Source organism: Corapipo altera, unplaced genomic scaffold (assembly GCF_003945725.1).
Source record: "Corapipo altera isolate COAL_440 unplaced genomic scaffold, ASM394572v1 55, whole genome shotgun sequence".
NCBI lineage: Eukaryota > Metazoa > Chordata > Aves > Passeriformes > Pipridae > Corapipo > Corapipo altera.
Window position 1 is genome coordinate 4014512 of NW_020884882.1, and position 25419 is coordinate 4039930.

Genomic DNA, 25419 nt, shown 5'->3' on the forward strand with positions numbered 1-25419 from the left:
ACACAATGCTCAAACAATCTCTGTTTTTATAAAGGAGAACTCTGTTATAAATATGTTATCTGTTATTTCAAAAACACTCTTTTTTTTCCTTTTTTTCAGCGTCTTGTTGAAGCTGCAGAAGATGCTTACCTGAAACACGAATTTGATGCTGACTTACAGGTAATTAATAATTACTTTCTCGAATGTTTATCATCAGAGTACACTCTGATATAAGAGTTTATACAATAGCTTACTTGAAGAGCTGCTATAGAAAGCCAAGCATGTGAGTAATAGATGCTGATTACAGCAAATGGAATTAATGAAGGCTGGCTCAGTATTTTGACAGGTTATATATTTAGTGGATGTGTGTTGGGACACCAGGCAGGTGGATTTTACTCTTTCAGAGGTTTCATTTAAATTCCCTTGCATTTCTGTGGAGGTCAAGATTTTTAAGCACAGTAATTAGCAGCATGTTCCGTCACTGCAGTGAACTGGCAAGGAACTGCTCTGTAGAGACTTGGATTTGCAGATGGGGTGGGACCCACAGGGATGGGATTAGTATGACCTTGATTTGTGCAAGTGGTTTACGTTTGGATCTGTGTCCGGAGCAGACACTGCTTTTTCTCTTACCTACAAATCCCTAGAGCTGTACCACTGTTGTGTGTTGCCTTCAGGAATAACATGGGGGGTGGGCAGCACTGTGACAGCTCACAGTTAAAAATGTTTAAAAGAAAAGCCTTTGGTTGAATAAGACACATAATTTAAAAAAAATAAAGATTAATTTAAACCCCAAGTAATTTAGCCTAAAATTGAAAGTTTAACAGCAAGTCTTACTCAATGCTTAAACGAGTAAATACTTCCTTACCTTTAATGAATTCCTATATCCTTAGTTTCTTGAATGCCATGTTAGGTGGAGTTTTGTTGACTTTGTCTCTACCTAGATGTAATTTTAAAACCTTCTGTGAATATTTGCTGTTAAGTCTATTTAAATTTTTGGCTTAAGTGTTAAGGGAAACAGAGACTTTTTCCACAGACTTTTTCCCATACATTTATTTAAGAAATAAACAGATCTCTAAGTTCTGTTTTCAGATTTTACCATGGTTATGTCCAGTAATCACAAAACCTTTTAATTTAATGAAAATATGACATAAATTACTTATTTCTGTGCAGAAAGCGAAAAAAAAATAGAGTGAATTTATCAGAGCCTAGGATAAAATAATTGAGCTCACAAGGCTGTAATACTAGGGTATATCAGCCCACAGTGGAGTAAGGATAAAATGAGCACACTGAAAATGATAATTCATATTATTGTTGTATATCTGATGAGTGCTGGCTTCTGTATTCAAATGCTTTAGAGTTCTCTCACGTTCTGGCCTTGCAGAGGTGTGCTGCATTTTGGTTTTTTGAACTTTAAACCTTGGAGAAATAGGAGCTATTGTCTGAATAAATCAGAAACACGCTTCATGGAAGATCTTTCAGAGGGCTACAGTAAGTAAGTTCTTCTTCTCTGCAGGATAGTTCTCACTTTGAGGAAGTCCTTGGTTTGCTGAGGCTCTGGCGATATTAACACTTTCAGGAAGGCAGTTGAAAGCCATTTGTGTCAGCAGCATTAACAGGACAATCAAATCTTTGTGTGGAGCTGTGTTGTTTATTACTGTCACGGTCCATTAAAGCTAATCAATTGTTAATCTTGGTTTCAGCGACCTCTTTGCAACCCTTGCTGGGTGATTGTTGTTCTTTATCAAAATCTCATAATACCATCTGCTCAATATAAAGTAATGGCCAGGATGATTTGATAGTGTACATTCAAGTGGAGGGGGACAGAAGGCTTATATAATCTACAGTGTATACAATTCTGCTCTCAAAGAGGAATTTTTTGGCATTTGTATTGCTTTGGCCGACGTGTGCAAGACAGGATTAAGTGCTTTGAATTAGTGATACGTGATACAGCACCAGCCTGAGCTCTTTGTGCTCAGATATTCTGGAAATTCAGAAAGCACATAAAGAAAGTCCTTTTGTGCTTTTTATTTGTCCAACATCACCTTCTACGTCTTGAGGACAGTATAGATAATATTGTGTTAGTACATAAAAATGATATAAGGGAGAAATAAAATTATATTAGTATTTTTATTGACTGTAGAAAAGCACCAACTTAAAGAAAATAATAACTTGAAGAGTTCACCTTTTAGACTGCTGGTATTCTCTTCAGTAATGCTGAAACTGTATCATTTGGTTAGGCTAGACCTGATCCCTTCTGGGCATTTTTCTTAGCACGTTATTAGATTTGCCCTTAGTTATTCCATAGGTATTCTAATCAATATACTGTAGTGCTGTGTAATGGTCTAAGCACTCAACTATCAAACCCTGGACTGAATCCATTGGCATCACCAAAAAACACCTTATAGTCCTAAACATAAATAAAATTCCCAGACAATTGAAAGAAATAAATCAAAAGGGGTGATGTGATGTTTAACTCATCAGCATTATGTATTGCATATTTGAGTAATGGCTGAACTACGAATCAGTGAGAACAGACTTTAAAGATTTACTCTCCAATATTTATGCTTTAGGAGATTCTTCTTTTTTTTTTCCTGTTAGGGATGTGAACCAAGAGCTGCATTTGTAGCAAGTTATGAGGAAATAACCTTCTAAATGTTACTTATGTTTGAGCCTTTAACCCAGTCCAGGGTTTTCTCACCTGGTGGATATGGTTGCAAGTTATTCTCTCTTATTAAATACTATTTTCAAGTTTGTAAGTGGAATCACTTTCTTTAGTCATGCCTAATAATGTACTTGGGGATGAAAGACGAATTAGCATTTGTATTGCTACAGCAAGTTGCCCTGTCGCAATATATTCACAGGCATAAAGAGCTGTTCATCTTGCTTTATGTGGGGCACTGTCTCTGTGCTCACCTCTGTTTAAAATAAAGCAATTCCTCCTGATTTGCTGGTTTTAACACAATGAAAAAAACCCCAATATAGAGGTGAACTGCCAAGCACACACCCACCAAGAATATCGGATTTTGCAGGTTTTGAAGTGATTCTACAACCATCATTTACTTTTCTTGACTGTTTGCCAGAGAAAAATTTTTGGGGAAAGATAATAAAGAGGACAACATCTTCTGTTGGGAGGTGATCTATTAAAAAGAACTTTCAAATACCATAATCGTTGTTAGCTGAAATTTGGCCTCCTGATCTTTTACTGCCGTTGTGCTGGGGTGTGTGTTCCTGAGGTGTGAACTGCCTTGTTGTGGTTCCCAGAAATACTGTTGGAGAGTTTGTGTTCAGGTTCTGGGAAGAGGATCTGAAGTGGAAAACTCTTCCCTGGAGCTGTCGTGTACCTAAGAATTTGTTGTGTATGCAGCTGATATAATCACACAGGTGTAGAGGCTCTCTCCTCCCACCACATTTCCTAAAACCACTGAAACTGGACAGATTTTGTAGGGTAGAAATTCACCAAGGTATTGCCCAGCTGCTGCTCTCGTGCAGTTGGTGGTGAGGTGGCAAAGCACACTCAGAGTGCTCATTGGGTTTGCACACTCAGTTTGTGTCATTGGGTCTGAGCCCTTTGGACAGAAACGTGCAGAATATTGTTACCACCTGAACAGAGTGAGGGTGGGATCCCTATCACGGAGCTGGATCATTTCTGGGTTTCCGTAATTTCAGGATGTGGATGCTCAGCAGTGGGACTGATGGTGGAGTTCTCAATGGAGCTGTAAAAATAACTTGTGCTTTGTTTCTTACAAACTTAAAAAAAAAAAAAAGGATTTTAGAATAAAGATTTATAATACTTGGTTCCTACCCAGTTTTCATACTTCTGACTCCAATGACAAGAGGAAGTCATACAAAATTTCATTATGACTACTTGTTCATTTGCTGACTGGTTCTATTACAAATACATATCTGCAGGGTAGTTCTTTTATTTTCTGTGTGTTAATTAAGTTAATTAGTTCACTTGACTTACATTCCTGCTGAGCTTTCTCTGCATGTGTGTGATGTGATGATAAAAAAGCAAGGTTATTTTAATAGAACCAAAGCTGGTACCTAGTTGATGCACCGGCATTACTAGATTTTTTTCCTTCCTGGTTGTTGTAGTTTCACTTTCTGTACAAGACAGGAGAGATTCAAGTGCCAGTACTTTAAGATAGTTGAACTTATTTCAGTTTTATGTCCCAAGACTAGAAGAGGATTAATAAAATAGTTTTTAGGAAAAGATTACTTTCTTTTAAGAATACTCTTAAAGTTAATTTAGCAAGATAAAAAAGGAATAATGGTATAAGGCTGCTTTTCATTATTCATTTCCTTTAGATCTATAACATATGGCAGAGCCTTAAGGAAAAGGTTTGCAAAACTGTACCAGAGTTAGGTACCTGTTTGCCAGATTTTGCTGTCTGTTAACTCCAAATTGCATTTTGTGTCCTTGAAAAATCTCACCCTGACCCTCAGAATGTATATGTTGGCTAAATAAAAGACCTTGTGAAATCAGCACATGGAGAGTTAAGGGGTTTCCAGTGGTTTACACATGTGAACAATGTACTTTTTTATACATATTTAATGATTTTTGAAAATGTACAAATGGTAAGACTTCAAATGTTTAGGAGAAAGCACAAATATCAAAAGAAGGCTGAGGAACAGAATTAGTCCAGTTCATGTGCTTTACATCTTTTAGGTCTAACCTTCCAACTGTTAATATTGCTCAATAGTTTATTGTTGACCTTCAAAGGGAGCTACCTGACTTTTAGTAATTTTGAAATTCAGCTCTTAGATCTAAAGCTTAAATATGGATATAAAAGCATAACTTAAATTGCTGCTACTTTAAAAAAAAACCACCTGACCTAAATGTTTATTTAGTATAATGACACCAGGCAAAAATTTATAATGATGGATTATTAAATGCTTAGGGATTTAATAAAAATTTAAACAAATAGATGGTAATTACATTGACATCAGGTACTGGAAAATACAAGGACAAAAGATAATTGAGAATAGCTATTCCACATAATCTTATTAAACTCCTCTTATAACATAGGCATTACTTTTATGTTAGTATTTCAGAAAAGTCTCTTTGCATATTTATTATCTCACTAATATTGCATGAGGCACATGATAACAAGATTTACAGTCTATTAATATTATTCTAGCTGTTAGAATAATGTCCACAAGTCTCAAGTCAACTCTTGAAGGGTCCTGGACCTCCACAATGGAACAGGAAGTCTGTTGGACTTCAAGCACTCGGAACCAATGATTGAAATGACTTTTTGAAAAGTGCATTTAAAATAGCCATGCAGCATCTGAAGTTTGATGTGCTTCATGGAGTATTTATCCAAGCAGCTTATTTCCTAAATCAGAAATCAAGCTTTCTACACTCCAAGCCTGGAAAGAGCCTAAATTCCTTTTTAAACTTTCTTTGAAATATTTTGCAGGCCCAAGTGCTCTCAGCTGTATTTGGATGTGGTATCGGGTGTCCCTGTAGCTTGTAATAAGGCAGGAGGAAGAGCTGGCACCAATCTGAACTGTTAACTTCTCATGGCCCTGTGCAACTCCTGCAGAAGTAGCTGCAAAGCCTGGAAACATTATAGTTTATTCAGTTGTAAAATCTGCCTCAGGAGCTCTTTCCTGCTCTTTTCCTCTTCATCTTACTCTAACGCTTGTGATGCTGCGGTGGGTTCTCCTCTGTGTTATATTCATCCAACTGAAGTCATAATTTGGATACATCCATGATGTAGAAATGCTGCCAGAACCTGCAGAAGTCTTGTTCTTACCAAATTTTCTGAATAGCTTGAAGTTTTCAGTACTGATCAAAAGATAAGGGAGACGAAAAAAAGACAGTAAGCACAGAATTCAGAATGTCAGTAAAAACCACCTGCAGTACCAAACCCCCAAACTCTTAAGAGTTTCAATGCAATTTGAGGGCCAAGAGGATGGAAAAAGGGCATAGAAACATGAGTGTGTAGTGAGCTAGAGAACCGCAAGGCACAGCAGGCCACATTTAAATTGTAAAAGCATCTGTTAGAGTTTTTATTTGGTGTTAGTTTTTCCTTTGTTATTTTTTTCTTTCATAAAATACTTCAATACTTTTTTCTGAAAGTGAAAAAAGGTTCAGCTTTGCAGTTCTTAGATTTGTCTTATTCTTATTGATTTCTGTGAGCTCAAATTAAGGACTTCTCAACTGCTCTAATGCTGCAGCAAATTGATTTTCAGATTTTTAGGGCTCTCAGTGGAGATCACTTTGGCTTGTCTATTCTTTCCTATTTATTTGTTGAAGCTGGCAAGAGGAAAACTAAAATGACTGTGGAACTGTCGAGACATCAGTGGATTCAGATGTTACTGGTTAAAAAATTCAGTAGAACTCATGCAAAAGTAAGGTAACCTTCAGAGGAAGACCTTCACTTCCCTTTTGCTCTGCATGTATGGCAGGGATTAAGTATCAGAAAGCCAGTGCAGAGGAAGAGGGGCCATGTACCTTTTGGATTATTTTAATTTCAAAGCTTTTATGTTTTCTGCCTCTGTGGCAAGCAAACAGAAAGAGAGAAAAAAGATTCTGTGAAGCCAGGCTAGCAATATTTTAGTTCATCTTCTAATTATGAATGACTTTATTATTTTTTACGCTTTGGATTTCTGTAGATTTATTTTTTTTTATTTTTTACTTGAGCTTTGAGAGAAAATTTTTGACGTTTTAAGATAATTATGATCAGTGGATAATTTCCATTACTTCTCCCTCTCTTCCACACGTTTCTCTAAGAACTAACTTCTTTTACTACAAGCAAATCAAATGTAAATAACTAGAGTGATTTTACTTTTATGCATGTTCATAACTTCTGTTGACAAGGAGTGAGTTTGATAGCAGGCACAGAAAGGCCGAGTTTAACTCACTGTCTCAGAAGCCAAGCTGCAGGAGATGATTTTTCAACCATTTCATAATTTTGGTGCTGTTCTGCCCTGTCTAAGGGAGCCATCCAAAGAGAACTCTGCCTGTCTAGTTCAATAGCTGTCCTGTCTACATGGGGCTGGAGAGCAGAGGAACCTGCAGCTCTGGTCTGAATTTGCTACTGCACATGACGTGCTCTGCTCCTGAGAGGGTTTGGCACTGAGTTACAGAGAGTCATTCTTCTGACTGCAGTTACAGGACTCATCCTTTTGGTACCTTTGAGCCAGAAGTAGTTTCCAGACATTTCTGGATTTATTCTTGCCAGCCTCTCTTGTAATAGCAATCGCTATCTGAAGTGTGTGAGGTGTGTGCTGAAGAACACACTATAAATTCAGTTCTACCCATCAAATACAGACACAGTGCTTTTTGCCTGGTGATACCTGCTGTAAATAATTACAGAAATCTGAAACTTGGAACTGTCAAAGAACTGTATGACTGGGCTGATAAAGTTGTTTTCCTGAGACTTTAGCTTTTCCATTTATTTGGCCCTTTATTGTGTTTGCTTGCTACCAGAAAAGAGAAGGAAATAGTTTTCTCATCCCGTGAGTGTTTTCAAAATTTCGAGTTCTCTGATTAAACATTGAGATGCCCCAAAGGTTTTTCTGAGCAAGAGAAACCTCCGCTTTGGAGCAGCTCATAATCAGATAGGTGGGGCTCTCAGTTAGGATATGAGAAACCTGTTCAAGTTGCTTCTCTGGTGAATATTAAATTATTTGTATTATGTGAAACAACTGCAGCAGAAGAGTTTGTGAGATGCTCAGCTCAGAAAAGCCTGATGGATGGGGCAGTTGTTTTGGATTTCGGAGGCCCTAGTCTGAGTTTCTGTTCCACTTGATTCAGAGGGTAGTTTTGAACTGCAGTACAAGTATTTTCCTCTCTGGCACAATTCTGCAAAAAAGAAATGTATTTTCCAAAACTAAGAAGATTCACAGGTCTCATCTAACAGCAGCAACAAGATGGAACAGAAAGTATTTACATACGTATAATACATATATACAGTTTTTCCTTTCCCATGCTCAAATCATTAAGTATTTCCAGGTTGCTTTTTAATGCTCTTTGTAAGCATGTTATAAGAGTCAGAGACATGTTTAAAAGAACTAAAAGCTGAGATTCTTGCATATTCACATCTATTCATGGGTTAAGGTTATAAGTAAAACGGAAGTTCTATTTAGAATAGTAATAAAACAATTGGTTGTTTGCAATACAGAATTCTTTCTTTACTGTTTTTGCAAGGCAAGTCTTTAAATTATTCCAGTAGAACAGACAGAGGAATAAACTAGTATTTTTCAGGTAAAAGGATAATGATGTACCAGAAGAAATTAGTCACATAAAACAGATGTGTTCACTTTCAAGCAGGTAAAGGAAAGAAAGAAAAGAGAGACAGTATGAAATGAACTTCTGGCAGAAAATCAATAACAATTCTTAAAGCTGCAGCCTTAAAATTAGGTTGACATTTGTCATGTCAAGCTTGGAGTGGGTGTAAACCTGCAAGAACTTCACCTGAGAATCCAAAACAATTTACTCTTTTAAGATGTCCAGCATTCCTTCCAAGAGTGCCCCAACCAGAGCAGCTTCTGCCAATGTGATTGCCTTTCCACCCTGTCAAAACAGCATGTGAACTATGCATGCTACAGTTTATAATTGAGCAGTTGGCAGCTTTCCCTGCATTTCAAAGCAGACTGTTTTTTGGGAAGGTGGGCTCCTCGTGGGCCCCGGGCAGGGATGTCCGAGTAGGCAGAACAGGTTAAACTGAAGGGGAAACTGCAATTTGTGAAGGAAGGATGTGGAAGATGCAGAAGAAATCAGAAACGGTGCAGAAAAAAGTTAGGTGTCAGAAGGCTGTAACGTGCAGGAAAGAACACTGGAGAAGGAGAAATACTTAATAATGTGTAAGGGCAAAGCTGTGAAGTGTTAATGTCTTAGTGTTTCAAGAGTACTGACAGTAATCTTTTTGCAAGTGTCTCTAAAGCCATTACCTTTGCTTATAGTGAGGCTAAAATGGAGAAACCATTTTCAGCTACTTAAACTCAAAACTTTTAGTGAGCTTAAAAGTAGGTAAACATTCAAATACCATTTAAAAAAAGGTTTCAGGAAGTCAGGCAAAACAGGTATGCATAGGGAGTGAGGGAGGAAGACTGCATAGGAGATGAGGAAAAAGATCACAATGTTATTGAAAAACATACGCTCCTTGAGATTGCTGTAAACCTCAGAGAAACTTGGCTTATCATTGTCAGAGCAGACAGAGATGATGTGTTTAATATCGTGTCACTAGTAGATATTTATGGGCCTATCAATTTCCAGTTCCAGCTAACCAAGAAAGCAGCTCAAAAGTCAGAGAAATGGCCATGCAAGATGAATTTAGAGTTGCCAGTGCCTAATGTTTGCAGCATTGGTGATAGCAAACACGAGTTTGGCATTGACATTCACTTCATGGTGGCAGTTGTTTGACATTTTTTGTTCAGACTTGTAGCCTAGAAATTAGTGGTCATTCCTCTTCAGAAAAACAAAATAAAATAAATAGAGAGCTTTTCACCTTCTGAAAATGCTTTCTAATTAGCTTTTAGCTTTCTGCTGCAGACAAGGTCAGCTACTCAGCGGCAGAACTCTGAGCCCTGTGCCTTTGCCCTGCCCTCAGCACTGAGCAGGTTCACACTGGGAGTCAGATTTACTTGTACATTCCTAGCCCTGTCAAGATCTCAGTGAATGTTTTAACAAAACTACTCTCCTTGATTTAAGTGATGCCAAAGGCAAGGGACAGATCTGAGGATTTTGATCCTATTGAGATTCATTTTGAAAAGTGCTGCTTTGGCTTAGCTCTCCTTTATCCGTGGATATTCACAACGTATCAGACAGCACAAGGAGGAGCTGATGTACAGGGATTGTTGCTTTTGATTTGTTAAGACTTCTACACCAAAGGTACATCCAGTGTATCATCAAAGCTGTGTGTCTGAGATGTGCATTCTGCCAGGATCACATGCTTTCTAAAGTATATTTTAAAAAAATTATTTGAAACCTCTGCTTAATTCTGTATGTATTTTTACTTGTTTTGTACGTACATTTAGTTTCTGATATGTTGAAAGTGCAAGATGTGAAGGTGCTTAAGGGAACAGGCAGTGCTGGAGTTAATGTTATTATTTGTAAGGCTCATTGGTCAATGATACTGAGCTCTGCTCCAGGAAAAAAAAGATCCTTAATTCACTCTTACAAAATTCAATGCCCTATTGTTCTCACTTTTCTGAAGTCACTGTTTATAACATTGCTCTACTCTCCCCTCTGTGGAATAATATAATTTATTGGAGCAGTTCATTCATAGTCTATGTGATATCTATCTTTTGGGACAGAGATACCTTTTGCATGATGTACACACTGTTAGCTTCAAACTCTTCCTGTTTGCTTTATGTGCAAGGGTTTGTAATCAGGAATATTTATGCATCCTGGTACCCAGTTGTGCTGTGCTTGCTGTTTTCTGCTCTTCATAGAAAATTAAACTTTTTTTCTTTTTGGCTCACACCTACCTGAAAAGCAAAAGATTTGAGAATATTACCCAATGGATTTATGATTACTAGGCAGATAGCCAGTAATAAGCAGTGATATCTGATACTACGGCCCAGACATTCTTTGCTTTTTTTCCACCTTTTTCCTATTATCTCTAGGTTTAATAAACTATAAATGGGAGACATAAATAGCAGACCATCTTTTCTCTTTTTGTGCCTTTTTTTTTTTTTGAGGTGCTTGGTGATGAGATTAAGTTAAGGGTCATATATTCTTCCAACCTAGTATTTAGAAATAGGCAAATTATTTAAAAGGGTGGAAGTGATCTAGGTTTATTCATTTTTGTGGGAGAGCAGCTTTTTTGCTACACAACAATCATTTTAAATGGAAATAACAGTATTACAGATAAAGATTTAATGAATATATATGAGAAAGGCAAGATAGGAGTCACTAAGCGGTTCAGAGCTTTAGATGAGGTCACGTTTCTGACTTGTGTAGTATGAAAGTGAGTAAATCTTAAATGATCACAGTCAAAGTATTTCCAGGGTATTGCACATACTGCTTATTATAGGAAAAAAAAATTACTTTCTTGCCTTTGGCTTATAAGAAAGATATTGAGTGAAAACCAGCTGCATTTGTACCTTAATGTTTCCACTGTATGTATTGTTTCTTTGTTTCTGAATCTCACATAATTGCTGACTACAAAATTAAAATGCCAAGCTCATTATTTCAATCCTCAAATATAACTTGCTTTAGACTTATGCTTTTGTCTCTAATTGTAGTGTCTATGTGTTGAGCTTCATTAACTTGAAACAGAAGGAGCCCCCACTTTTGTGTTAAAGTTAATTAAAGCTGGTAATGGTTATTGTCTGAAAATTTTCTGGGTTCAAGTAGGTTATTTTGCCTCTGTCTCTATTTTCACGCATCATTTCATCAATTGTGGTTGGTCAATTCATAATATGCAGGGTTTATCTGAATTCAGTGAGCTATGGGGGTTTTTTAATCATAAAAATACACTTGAAAATTTTCTAATGGTTAGTTGAAAGCTTCTGCCTGTGAAATAGTCACTATGACATTTAAGATTTTTTAAAAATTATTTGGAAAAGCAGAAGCAATTAGTTTCCCGTGAATAAAAGGTAACAGCACAAAACACAATAGACAGATCGATGTCAAGGGCCACAGTTATGACTTTCAGGTCTTTTTAATGTAAAAATTGAAAATTTCAAAATATGAGAAATGTGTGATGATGTGTAAAACCTTCAGACTTGGAAGCACAGTCTTCTGAGCTGTACACTACATACACTTTTGACCATGACAGATAGTATGAAATGATCATGGGTATTTAGATGCATGTATAGTTTGGTATTTATGTTTTAATAGTTCTTTTCACAGTTCTGCACTTCTACCTTATGTATATTGTCTGGTTTTGTGGGTTATGCTGTGGGAGATGTCCTGCTTAAAAAATACCCACAAAAAACCCCTCCTGATGAAAGACCATGTCTAAGATAAGGCCAGGAGTTCTGTAACTAAGTGCAATGGTTCAGCATATAAACAGATGAAATAAAAAATAGAAGAGGTACTTGCCTATGGGAAAAACTTGGAAAAAAAGCAATGGTATGTTCCTTGAAAAATCATACAGGTCAAGTTTAAATAAGTGTTTTGTTTGTGGTTCATTTAAAAAAAAAGAGGAAAAACCCCTCCAACATTACAATAACAGTAATTTGATTTAATGTTACATTTTATGTGTTTCATATTGCAGATTTAAACTATCAGCTATATAGCTAAAGCTTTTGGGCTATTCAGTTGGGACGTAAAAAAAGGGATTTGCAATCTTATTCTGCATCCAGTTAGTTTTTCAAAACGAGGAGCGTGTGCTCAGAGAAATATTGCTGTGGGTCCAGAAGGTGCCTATCAGGGACACTAGTGAAATATTTAATGGATATTCTGTGCCTGTGTGAAGCTCCTGCTGACAAAGTCAGCTCAAGAGCTTTCAGCATCATGTGCAAAACAGGGTTTCACAGCAAAGAAGAGTTGAGCTGAGGGGGATGTGTTGTGTTGGAAGGACCATGGGCTGCCAGTTGGGCTGGCAAAGACCAGCTGGTTGGCAGCAAGGTGAGGAGGTTTGGTACAGTTCGTAGGGCTTGTGTGAGCTTATGCAGTGTTTGTGATTTTTTGAAGGGGTGTATGGAATTGTGATGAGGTAAAATGATCTGGACAGAGGTCATCTGAGGTGGTGAAAAGCTGTGAGAGGTCTCATAGGCTCCAAGGTCTGTCCAAGCCCAGTGACCTTGCTGCCCTAGCACAGTTCTGAACGGTTCTGCATGCTCTTCTCTCCTTTCTGTTGCACTCCTCACCAGGGTGCCTGACTCAATTCCTCCCCTCTTCACATTCTACCCCCACAGCAACAGCAGCAGTGGGATGGGGAGGCAGCCTTGGTAGCTTTTTCTCCATCCCTGCACGATCTTTCTTTCTTCCCCCCCTTAATGTTTCAAGTGTGTTCCCTCCTGTTCATCCTATCCCAACTCAGATTTTCACCTCATCTTCCTGTTTTCCCTCTGTGTGTGTATGAGAAGACAAAGCTGGGAGGTGGGATTGTTATCAAGTTGAAAGTGTTTGAGCAGATTTTTTTCTTAGTAGGGGACTCTCCTGTGGTACTTGTGTAAACCACCTGTGCTCCTGGTGGTTTATCTGGAGAGAGACACAAGGAGATACAAGGGGTACAAAGCTCTCTCATTTGCTGTCTCGTCCTTTCTCTTCAGGCTGCAGTTCAGCTCTACTTTTGACTGATAAAGCATTTCTGCAGTGACAAATCCTCTGCTACCCCTCCAAGTATGTGCCTGATGGTTTCATTAGCCTTTGCCACGGTTGCCTGGCTCCCTGAGAGCACGGGTGTGCTCACCCCTGTGTGCAGACACCTCTCTGTTGTTGGCTCCAGATAAGCCCTGACATTAACTGGTGAATTTGGTGAGCATTGCCTCAGAAGGACAGTATAAGAACTGTGTTTTTTGAATAGGACTTTACAGTACCATAAACAGTGACATCATTGTATATACACACAAATATATAAGGATGAATACAGCAAATGCAATCTTACAAGTTGGCTGGAAAATACATGCTCCAGGCCCAGATTTAATAGGAACTTTCATATTCTATTCTTGGAATATAAAGCCAATATTTTTGTCTATTTTGACTTTTGCATTAATAAAATGAGGTCAGGAAATCTGTTAAAGTTTATCTTTAGAAATGTTTTCAACCCAGTCACCTTGTTTTAAAAATCATTTCCGTTTGTTATCTGCACATTTGAGTAGATTGTGTTTCCTTGTGATTGAGTCTCTGAAGGAAAGCACTAACAGATTCCTGTAATTGATTATACTTTAATGATACATAATGGCAAGTTCTGTTTTCCATTATTGTTACCCTACACTCTGAACTGTAACTGCTGTGATACCAGAATGTATATTGATATACAATTGATTTAGTAACATTTTACTGGTTGAACTGTCTTGCATTAACTAAAACCACATCTCCACTTCTTCAACAAAAGCGACCATTCCCACACCCAGGGCAGGTACCGGACACGTCTCCGCAGATGGTCACTTCCCTCAGCTTATTGGAGTTGGCAAAGGACAGCACTGCTGGGGATCTCTGTAATCACTGTCTCTGGCTTTTGTGGGTGATTCCAGATGGGAGTTAGCTGTTCTTACATTTCCAATGTTTCACTAATTACTTGTTTTTTTCCTTTTTGATTGTCCTTTTTCAACAAGTGATCCTCTACTTCTCCCTCCCACTCCCACCTCCACAAATCCTTGATGACGAGTAAGGTGGTTGATGATCTGAGAGTGTCACTTCATGATCAGTATGACCTAATTATTTATGGATGTCCCCTGCCTCTTTGTATAAATCTCTTCCCTTGTGTTTAGGTGGAAAACTCTAGAGCAGGGATTACTTTGCATGCATGTGGTGGTGTGTGCATTTGTAACAGCAGTTAACACACCTGAGTCCTGCTCTCTGTCTCTCACTCCCGCGTGCTCTTTGCTTCCACAAACAAATAGTGCAATTCATTTGCCACTTAGCTTGACTGGAACTCTTGGACACACAGCATGTCCTAAGCACAAGCTTGTGGGGGAGATCTGGCGAGTGACTCGGCTGGCGAGTGGAGCTGGCCCAGGTGGGAAAAAACAAACTTTGAAAAGCTAATTTAAATGTTGCATTTTGCAGGTGTTTCAAAAAACCATAGAGCTATTGTCTTCTCGATAATCATAGAACAGATAGAGGAAACGTAATGGCTGGAACATTATAATGATTTAAAATTGGTCACCTACATTCAAAATATTGGATAGAAGCACACAGTGTAGTCAGACAATGTACTGGCTGGGGCTTTGTGTTTGCCTTTATTTTAAACTTTTTTTACTGACAATGTGTGCCAACAAATCTCATTTACTGTATTGTAAGTCAGCAACTATATTATCAAAATCCTTTATTTTCCTGAAATTCAAATTTAAGTTTTCACATAGCAGTCACCATATCAAGCAGCCAGTGTGACCTTTCTTGACCAAAAGCTTGGGAAAAAAAAATAGCCAAAAACCTGCTGTTTGCACTTGGTGAATGCCAATTTTTGGTAGAGTCAACGTACTTTGTAAAAATCTGTAATAATTTTGTATTTCAGTTTCAAAAATGAAATTTTAGCTTTAAATTTCAGTTTAAGTTCTGAAAACTAAAAAAAAAATAAAAAAAAATAGTCGCTTCTGAAGTAAATGAGTGAATTGACTCTTTGGTAAGTTGAACTGCAACACAATGACTTGCCAACACACACAGATTTTGTATTTTATTCCGTGTTACATAATTTTTTAAATGTCTTAGATGTATACAATGATGTAATTTGTATTACCATTCAACACTTCAATTCTCTTAAATGTAGGTTAAATATTAGTTTAACGGCTTTGTGTCTAGCACTGATTACAATTCAAATCCTCCTTACGTGCTGTTCTGAACTGCTGATGGTAATAACATTTGTAACGTTCACTGTCATTGCCATCCTAGTCATAAACAGTAATATCAATTAATATGTACTTATGCTTCTGTGGTTACTGTGTGCAGGGATTAATAGAGAAATTATTTTTATTATCAGAGAACAGTTTCAAAGAGATAAGAACTGCAAATGCAAAGCAGATTAGGTTACTTAAATGGCCTTTTCAGTGGTGATATTTGAATGTTTGTAGTATCTCAGCAGTTTTGGAATATAATACACAATTTAATTTCCTGTATATTTGTGTTCTGGCGGAACAATTTTTGGACTGTGAAGTAAAATTTATGCTCTAGTGCTGTGTATTCTCAGCTCAACCCCACATTGCAAAAGAAACCTCAACACATTTCTTTGATTTAAAAAACATGAGTTCCTAATTAGTTGCCCATAGACAATGGTAGATTTTTCCAACTGCAAAATGATTAATAATACATAATTAAAATGGAACCTGGATCAAGAACTCATCAAGTCTCTCTAATACCATAATACTGTACCCTTTTCCTCGGCAAGTGATCCTCCCCCAGGGAATCTGGATGACTCTCAGGAAATCTGTTCCTGCAAATACACTGTCTTCTCTCATAAGGAATTTTCAAAATTTGCAGTTGAGGAACTTCTTTTCAATAATTTCATGTTAAAAATATGCAACTCATAAGAGTGTTAAGTAAATTTTGGAATATGTCACCAAACATGTATATGATGTATGAAGTGCTCTGTTAACATGCTTTATAGTTGGAAGTCAGTGGTAACCAAACATTCACACATGAAGAACAGACCATTATTAGTCCCATAGCTTTACTAAATCTTTTCTAAAAGACTGTACAATTTATTCTTGCAGATTAAAAAAAACCCCAAATCCTCCCATCTACTTGCCTCGAAGCTGAATCACCAAGAAAGCACAGATCAACAGAAAATAATATCTCTGTACTTTATTCCTTTACGTGTTAACCTCCCCACACCCCTGCTCCCCAAATTGCTGTCCAGGACTCACCAGATGCTCAATTACAGTCCAGACAATTGGAATGAATACTGTAGAAAAGCAGGTCTGGACCATATGGACCATATCCCAGCTGTTCAATGGGAATAAATACCGTAACACTGGGAACCACTAGATGCCACTCTTGTCTCATCCCACTACAAGTCTGAGAGTATTTATGATTGTTTAAAAAACCCAACTGTGCCCTCCCACCCGCAAAGTCCCTTTAAAGATGTTCTTTTGGTATTTCAGATATTTTGCCCCCCCTTTTTTTTTTAATTAAAGTTACAATATGACCCTATTGTTTATAGCATTCATTCCCTCCACTGTAATGTTGCTCTTATTTATAAATATTTAAAAGCTATCCCTGGACATTTTTTTTGCCACTGGCCCCTTGCATAACTATGTTGTGCTATATCTCATTTTTCTCTTCGTGTGGAATTCACAAAATTCTGGCATGTGTATTTATCTGTGTTTCTGACTGATTTCACAGCCTCTTATGGTGCAAGAAGCCCTAAATCTAATTTTTTTTTTTTTTAAGTTCTATGAAGAACTTCACCTTTGTATTTTTTTCTATACCAGGAACAATAGGAATCTCTTGAACTTCTTGTATATCCAGATTTTGCCATTGATGACCTTTCTACTACATTTGTCATAACATTTCTATGTGATTTGCCTGACTGTAGCTGCCTATTCCCCAGTTTACATCTTTCAGGATAATGCTAGCCAGAGAGTCGATGAAGAATAAGTGTAAAAATGTTCAGGTTATTTGAGACAAAGCAGGAAAAATTAAAAAAAAAGTAATCCCTACAACCTTCAGCATTGCAAAAGTTCATCTAGGTCTTCAAAAGAAATACAGTGAATTTCTAAATACTTGTATAAGAATCTCTCCTTTCTGCATCTTGGGAATTATGTGGAATATAGTAGTCACTTGTTTCCAGAGAAATGTTTCCAAATTCTGAAATTTCTTTTAAGATAATTACCCAAAATTCAATAAGAAAATGTCTCAGAAACTTGCCTGTCTTGCAAGAGAATGAAAACCAAAAGAAATTTGTTATAATGTCAGTAGCATTGAACAAATAATCCCTCAGACGTTGAAAACATCAGTAGTAGAGAGAAATATATCCTCTTTTGTTGGTAAGGCTGAATGTGTTTTCCTTTGTGTGAATTTGATATAGACTGTGTGATTTTAATACTCTTTTCCATACAGCATCAAATATGGGTTTTTTACAACCTTAAATATATGTGTGAGATAGCTTCTAAAGAGACTTCTGAAGTAGAAGTAGCTTCTATAGTAGGCTGTAAACTACTTGTATGGCAGCCAGAGTCAATGGAAGTCACTTGCTTGAAAAATAGACAGTATATATTCTGTAAGTAACCTGCAACAGCTTGTGAATAACATGACTTGGTAATGATGAAAAATTATAGGCATATGAAGACCTCCTGCACATTCAATTCGGGTAGATTTAAATCTATCTGAGTATTCTCTGGCACATGTGGAATGCTGTGGATTGATAGAAAAATGCAGAGGGATACATGCATTGAGAAAGCCCTCTGTACTCTGGTTAGATCCTTAGAGGTGATGATCATTGCTGGGGCTCCATGGAGAGAAATGGGATTGCAACGTCAAAGTGCAAAAGCACAGGAAAAAGATGTTAGTGCATAAAAATGTGTCAGTTAAAAAGGAGACTGAATTATTTAAATAAAGTAGAGCTGCCTTTCTTGAGAGTTTAGAGACTGTATGCAAATAAAAAGTATTATTCTGGTCTTTTTAGGAAAAAGAACTATTACTGGTTCACGGAATTAACAGCCACACTACATGCAGACCAAAGTCCAGAGAGGAGGGTACATGTGGAACCTTAACTTTATTGCTTCCATATCTCTGAATAATAACTGTGCAACTTGAAAGTTCCCTTTTTGTCATTTAGAATGGAATGATTTAATTTATTTAAGTTTCTGTGATGAACACTTAATGCCTTACACATGCAGGGAGGGGTATAGTCCGTGACTCAGCCCCTGAGTCGGTAACTACAGTCTGCGCTGTTGCAGCCAGGGAGCTTTTTGTGGTCATTAGCAAAGGCTGACCTCTCTGTTTGTATACAATGTCTTGACCATGCAATTGTTGAAGGGCAAGTTTAGGGGATGTGGTTAAATTAGACTGCAGTTTTATTAACTCACTTGGGATCATAGCAGTTATTTATTAAAGGTCACTCTGTAGTTCCGTTCTCCCCTACTATCAGATCTTTCCTTTGTAATCTCTTCCCACTAAGGTCCTCATTACTTCCCTTTTCTATGAATATTTAAATGGTGGTGGTTGTGGTGAAAACAGAGTCTTTGTATCAGCTCCACCAAAGCACATCCTTATGTGGTGTACATGGAGAATACAAATCTCTTACAAAGCTATATTGGGTCACGGAAATGAGAGGAAGCATCGAGTTTGCTTTTCCCCAAGGGGCAGTGGCTAGTGGTTCTCTTTGTCAAGGGTAATTCCATGCCTTCCATTGGACAGCTGCATGTCAAGGGCTTGCAGATGCCAGTTTTGCTCAAGAGTCACCATCTGCAGGAGCAGCAGCTCCTGCTCACCCCCTCCCTTGTCCCACACCAGCACTCTCACCCCATATCCATCTCACCCCTTGTGCTTCCCCGGAAGAAGCGTACTCCAGGTGAGCCCTGCTCCCCATAATATCCATCCTTGCCTGTCCCAGCAGCCAGAGCACAAAGGCAGCACATCTGGAGGGGGATGATGCTGCTGTGCTGGGGGGTAACTCTGCTCCAGCTGTGCCAGCGGACAGTGCGGCAGCGGCGGCCAAAGCCTTGTCTCCTCGTCCAGGTCAGACTGAGTGCTGCTGCTCTGCTTGCAGCAGCTTCTCACTGCTCACAAATGGTTTTGTACTAGAGTCTGAAAACCTCTCGTGTCTGCTGTCGTCACTATAAGAAAAAAAAAAGGATAAATATGAGTGTCCAGTGCAGTTTTTCCTCTCTGGTGATCTTTCAGTAGTGTCTCCACACCCTGACATGGGTAAGTTCCCCACATCAGGAAACTTCTAGTCTGGCAGTAAACGACCTCACTAATGGCACCTTTGGAGTAACTAAAAAGGAGAGGGGATATACTGTGGTATAAGGTTTCCAATCCTGTAATTGCATATGAACTCCTGCAATATTCCTTGCAGTCTGGAGAAGTGCAGACATGGACTGTGGCTGGCAGGCAGGGTGAGGTGGGGAGGTGCAGTGCACCTGCAGTGCAGGGCTGGCTCAGTGGTGTTGCATCTGAACCTGCTGCAGGGGCCAGGCCAGCCCTGGGGAGTTCCTTGTGGGAAACTTTGGGCAGAACACCAGGGTGGGAGAAGACTGTGCTATACAAGGATGAAAGTATGTCTGTTGTCAGAGTGGCAACTGTGTGCATATTCTTCCCCCTAATTAACTGGTTTTTCCCCCTCCCCTCAAATATTAAGTCAGGATGTTTTCCTCAGATATAGAAGGGCAAACATTTTGAAGGAAATTAGTTTTAATCTAATAAAGTCTGTTCCAGGACAGAATTTGCAATAAGCATAACCTTTTATAAATAAAGCTGAATATCGTACAACACACAGAATTTAAGGGAAGAAGGGAGAGTACATGACCAAATAGACTCAAATTTTTTGAGTGAATACTGGGACAAGGAGGTTTATTCCCCCATTAGTGCAGGTATATAACTCGAGGGCCAGTAAGTGCCAGATAAACATGAACTAAAAATATAAACAAGTATTGCTAAGACACAGTTTTTATTTTCAGAGTTTTTAACACTCCTTCATATGTTGAACCTCGTTAAAAATATGTACTACACAACGACAACAATATGATAGTTGATGAGCTTATATATTTAATCAATGATCTATATGCTTTTTAGCTGACACAAGCAATAATCTAGATAGAAAAGTATTAGGGATTGTTTATATTAAGACCAACACAATTATTATCAGAGTAAGAAATTGTGATTAGACTCGGGAATGTGATATAAGAGAACTTTTAGCATTATGATATACCATTTATAATGTAATTTGTTTATTCACTTTTTTTCACCTGAGTCCAGTTTTTCTGTGATTATCCTTTGTGATGCTGCAGTGTAAGATGTTGCTGGTCTGTGTGGTCAACTGCAGGGCCATGAGGAGACTGTTTGCTGTGGTCTTGAGAGCAGGGGTTCTGCGTAGTACAAGACTCCCTCTGATGTTATAGGCTCTTCTCTTAATAATGCTAATTAACTGGGGCACAGTATGGTGTAGGCAAGGTAATACAGCATCCAGCTGACCTTTTTTAGTCTTTGAATTAAGAGAGTTTCTGCCCTTGGTTGTGCTGTACAGCATAGTTATGCTTAATTATAGCAGAGGTCACACCAAATTTAAAGCCAAATGAAAGATTTGAGAATGAAACTGAAATACTTAAGTCACTCAGGCACTTCCCCCTCCCCCCTCCCCCATTTCACTTATCTTTTCAGGAGGCATGTGGAATTTTGGGCAGAGTAGGACCAAAGTCATAATTTCTTTTCCCATGCTTTATTCCCTATATCACTTTTTTTCCTCGGTTATCTTGCTTTCATTTCAGTTCATTTGTGTGAAATACACACCAAATTCAGAAACTGAGTATCTAGTAGGAATGTATTGCTCTTCCTTATTGCAGGTAAGTAAACACCAGTGAGGGCATGTGCTTGCCAGGGCTTTGCAAAACTTACATTAAGATTTGTGGAACCATGCCAAGCATTGATGGATTCAGCTATCATTAAAAGCTAAACTTCCTTGAGATTTTTCCTAAGATTCACAGAACTCTTCAAGCAAATTTGAGCCCCGTTGCAGTAATCTGAGGACTGATTTATTGCTCTGTCTCAAACTCTAAAGTACTTAGGGTTTCGTGTTTTCAGCATTGCAATAAGTAAACTTGGAAGATTTTTTAGATCTGATCCTGATGCATAGCTCAGCACAAAATCCAGAATGAGCCAGAATAGAAATCAAAACTGATTCTTCTCAACCCATACAGATGAAACCTGCAGTTGTACTTTTTTAAACTCTGTGTTATGTGTCTTTCAAAGGATTGATAATAGTTTGTTGCTATTTTACAAGTATAGGCAAATAAGAGTTGGCAAACAGCCTGGTGAGAAAGAAATGAGAAAGAGAATGAAGGAATATAGGTACAAAGAAGCTGTAAGCCAACCACCCCCAGAACCATACTGTGAAATGATATGACTAAAATATGTGCATGGTAAATAGTGTGACATTGAAAAATGAAACATTCAATATTACAGCCAAAGGAGAAAAAAGCCAGCTTCCAAAATTGAGTTCTGGCAGTATGTTCTGAGAGTGGAATAGGCATATGCTTGATTGCAGTTTGGGTGTAGAGAAAAGAGATTCACAGAGCCCTATTTCAGTTCTTTCTGTGTTTTCCCACAGTATGAATTAATCACATCTAATACTAATTATATACTTGCAACATTCAGAATTCCTGCATCAACTGTGGAAAAATGTGAAGATGTTTCCAAGACTGGGGCAGCTCTAACAATGAATCCATGGATGTGCTTTTGCAATTGTTTGCTGTGCGTCATATCCAAACCCAGTTATGTTCTGCACATTTACCCTTCTGGACTTTGGTGGTGATTTACACTGCTAGGGAAGCAGTTGGGTGAAACCATGTCTCAGAAATGTGGAAGCCTCATATAAATAAATTAAAAACAGGCGCTTGATTTCAGTGAATCACAGCCTTTTGACGTGTGTAATTTCAACACATGATTGTCACCAGCTAGTCAACCTCCTTGACTCATGGGGATGCTTCAGCTTGATAGAAAATGTAAAACGCAAAAGTGGGATTTTTTTAGCTATTCTAAGATGCTGTCTGGTCTCCATCCATACAAATAGGGCAGATTCATACATACTAATGGCATATTAAGAAACTGTCTTATTACTTATCATTCTGGATTAATGATGCCCTGATTATCTTGACTGTAATCACTAGGTCAAATGAAGAGTTACTTCCAGGCTTTGAGATACAGGCAGGTAGTTATTTTGTTGCTGCTAAAAATAGAAGCATGGCCTGACTACAGTGGTGAAATTATTTCAGGAGGTTAATCTGAGAAGGAGTTAAATTCTTTGTGTTGTTAATGTTGGTCTTGCCTGGAATTAGACAAGCTGTGTGAAGATTCCATCCCAAGGGAACCTGTTAGGGAGCTGAATTGGTGTGATCATGAGGTGCAGGTGCCGCATTCAGAAATGGCAAGTTTGAACAGAACTGTTTCAGTGTGGCCTGTTAGGAGCTCAGACAGGACTCTGATTGCTTCGTAAGGGTATATGTTAGAGTACCAGTGATGCTTTGAGGGGCTGGTCATGCTGTGGGGTATTTTTCATCAGGCAGTTTCAGTCCTGCAAATATGACAAATGTGGTAATTCCCATCTGGAGCCTGTGAGTCAAGACTGATCTCTCCCCTGAGATATACCAAATGATGATTTTGGTTTTTTTCCTGCATTTTTGGCAAAGTGGTTAAAGAACAGTATCTATTGAAAAATCAAATACATTTCAGCAAGATTTTGTTGTGGAAATATGTAGATATGCTTAAATTTTCTGATTTGAAGTAAAAGAAATTGCTGTCTTCAAGTGGAATGAAAAATTTTGAGTTTCAGAAACAACATTAAAATTTCCTAACTTCATTAGCTTACAAATTTGCAGTTAATAGCAGAGCTTCAGTTAGCAAGACTCCAGTGAGGCTGGTGTAAAGTAAGAAGTTTCTCATTTTGTCTTACTTGCTGAATTTTTTATTTCCAGCAGCCTAGTGAGAGATATATTTGCTACTTCACTTTCATCTCCATTTCTTATTAACTAGATTTAGGAAGAGTAGAAAGAAAAAGAGAATGAATAGAATAGGAAAGAAAAAGAGGGTGAAGCTTTTCACCTGTCATCTTACAGCACTTCAGATGGTCAGTGAAACACTGAGCAGCCCTGTGTTGGGATGTACACAGACTGTACAGGAAATACAGGAATATCAGAGCTAGTCAGGAGGAGAACATTGGTGAGCTAGTCTTGCTTCGTTTCATGGACAACTGTAGAGGGCTGGCTGTATTTTGAGGGCTGTCTTCTCTTTTCCTCTCGTTTAATATTTGCTTGACAGTGTCCTACCCTTCAGTAACTACTGTGAGGCTCAGGTAGGAGAAGCTCCAAATTAACACTTGAACTTTGCCTGGAAGATGCCAGTGTTGTGCATTAATACTTTGAGCTGAGAGCAAAAGGAGGTGGATTGAATGTGTGGGTCTTGAACTATCAGCACTCTGATCTAAGTGTCCTTAGTGCAGACCAGGCAGGTGATTTCCCTTTGGCCACTGCTGACATGAATCCCTGGGAGCTGAACTCTGCCAGAACTGCTGCTGCAGAGAAGCACTAGAAATTGTAATTATTTCACCTTCTCAGGCACAGTCATCCACAGGATTTGGGGAGTGGGTATTAAAATGTGTGGTTGCAAACCCTCTTAATTCTTCTGTACAGAAAAGTGGTATTGTATCAGATTAACTTCTTAGTCATGTATATGTTCCAAGATAAAGGGACAGCTATTGTTTTCAGCTGCAGCACCCACCATTCACATCAAAGTCTCTGCATAGCTGTAACAGAGATGAGAAGCTTTTTTTAATTGAATACGTCTCATTTCCTTGAAGTATTTAAGGCTTGTCACTGCCTAACTGAACCCAAGATGCTGACAAATATGCAAGTCATTTGTAAAGCAGTTAAAGTACAGGATATATATAAGTAGAGACATTCTTCTGATTAGAAAATAATCTTGTGTTAATAATAAGTTTTCCTGTTGTAAAATTCTTTCTAAATACAGTAATATTCCAAATGGAAATTAGAGATATTTCAGGGATGACATTTCATTATTCCCAATCAGCTTTTCTATAAACAAACTGCAAATTTTCAGTGTCAGCATATAGCTCAGGTAAAACTAAGCTCATATTTGTACTCTGAGTCCCCGAGTGTTTCCTGAGGAGTTATCCATGGCATATTTCTGTTTTCAGATGATGTGTGTTACATTAGGCAGTTTGAATGGTATCCATTAGCATAAGCCCTTCTGTCTTTGAAAATATTTTTGTCACTAAAGTTTATAAGTCTGGTTTTAGGTCTCTGTGTTTGTTTAAACTACAGATCAGTAAATGGCTGAGATGTGTATTACATTTCAGCGTTTCTTCATGATATATTGTATTTATTGTTGTTCAGATCTCTGTGTGGTCTAGTCACGCTATCTATTATTTCAACAAAGTAGCTAATGACAAACTGGTTGCGTAATGAAGTGCTTTCGTGGCACCTTATTTAGGGAGGCAGGATCTTTTTCTGGCAGTTGAAGGCTAATGTAACAATATCTAGTGTAATTTCTCCCTTGGAATCTACATTCAGTAAGTCATCTGTGTAGTAAACTTATGTCCAGGAAACCTGAATTAATAACCTCTGGGTCAGCCCCACAAATTTTTCATTATTTCAAATGCCTCTTCCTGTTGGTTAAGCCTTTTGTTCAGGATGACACTGAATTGCAGTGGTTAGATGGCTTATGAACTGTGTTTTCAGGAAGGACTATTGACACTACAGGTAATTTTTCTTGCAGACTCGAAGGAAACATGGAAGTAAGAGACATTAAATATAGTAATTATCCATGAAAATAACCATTAAAACAGTAAATACGATTACGTTTTTATGAATATTGTTTTGGCTATGGCAATAAGCTCAGAGTCAACATATTCAAAACTGATAAATCATTTCTATAAGATAGTATATTATATTTACACTAATCTTTATTTCTGCAATAAATGTTTAAAGGCAATTTAGAATTTTCCTGCTAATTAAAGTTAACTAATTTATATAATTTTTTTACATTCAACTTTTCCCTTTAACATGTAGGCACATGCAAGAGAATTTATATACCTGCATATCATGTTTTCAATTAAGAAGACAGTAGCAATTAAGAAAAAATGCTGTTTGTGTCCTTAAAAGTACCATTCTTCAGATGATGTTCTGGAAACAAAAGATGCG

General features: G+C 37.9%; 1 protein-coding gene across 8 annotated transcripts in view; it reads left to right on the plus strand.

Annotated features, from left to right (window-relative positions):
- CACNA2D3 (calcium voltage-gated channel auxiliary subunit alpha2delta 3) overlaps window positions 1-25419 on the plus strand; it is a 484187-nt gene that overhangs the window by 207630 nt on the left and 251138 nt on the right. For all 8 annotated transcript variants that reach the window (XR_003527193.1, XM_027640431.1, XM_027640432.1 and 5 more), the window contains one exon: window positions 100-159. Coding sequence is in view for 7 of the 8 variants with exons in the window: in XM_027640431.1 (XP_027496232.1) it covers window positions 100-159 (60 nt within the window). In the remaining variant the exon portion in view is untranslated. The remainder of the gene's footprint in view (window positions 1-99; window positions 160-25419) is intronic.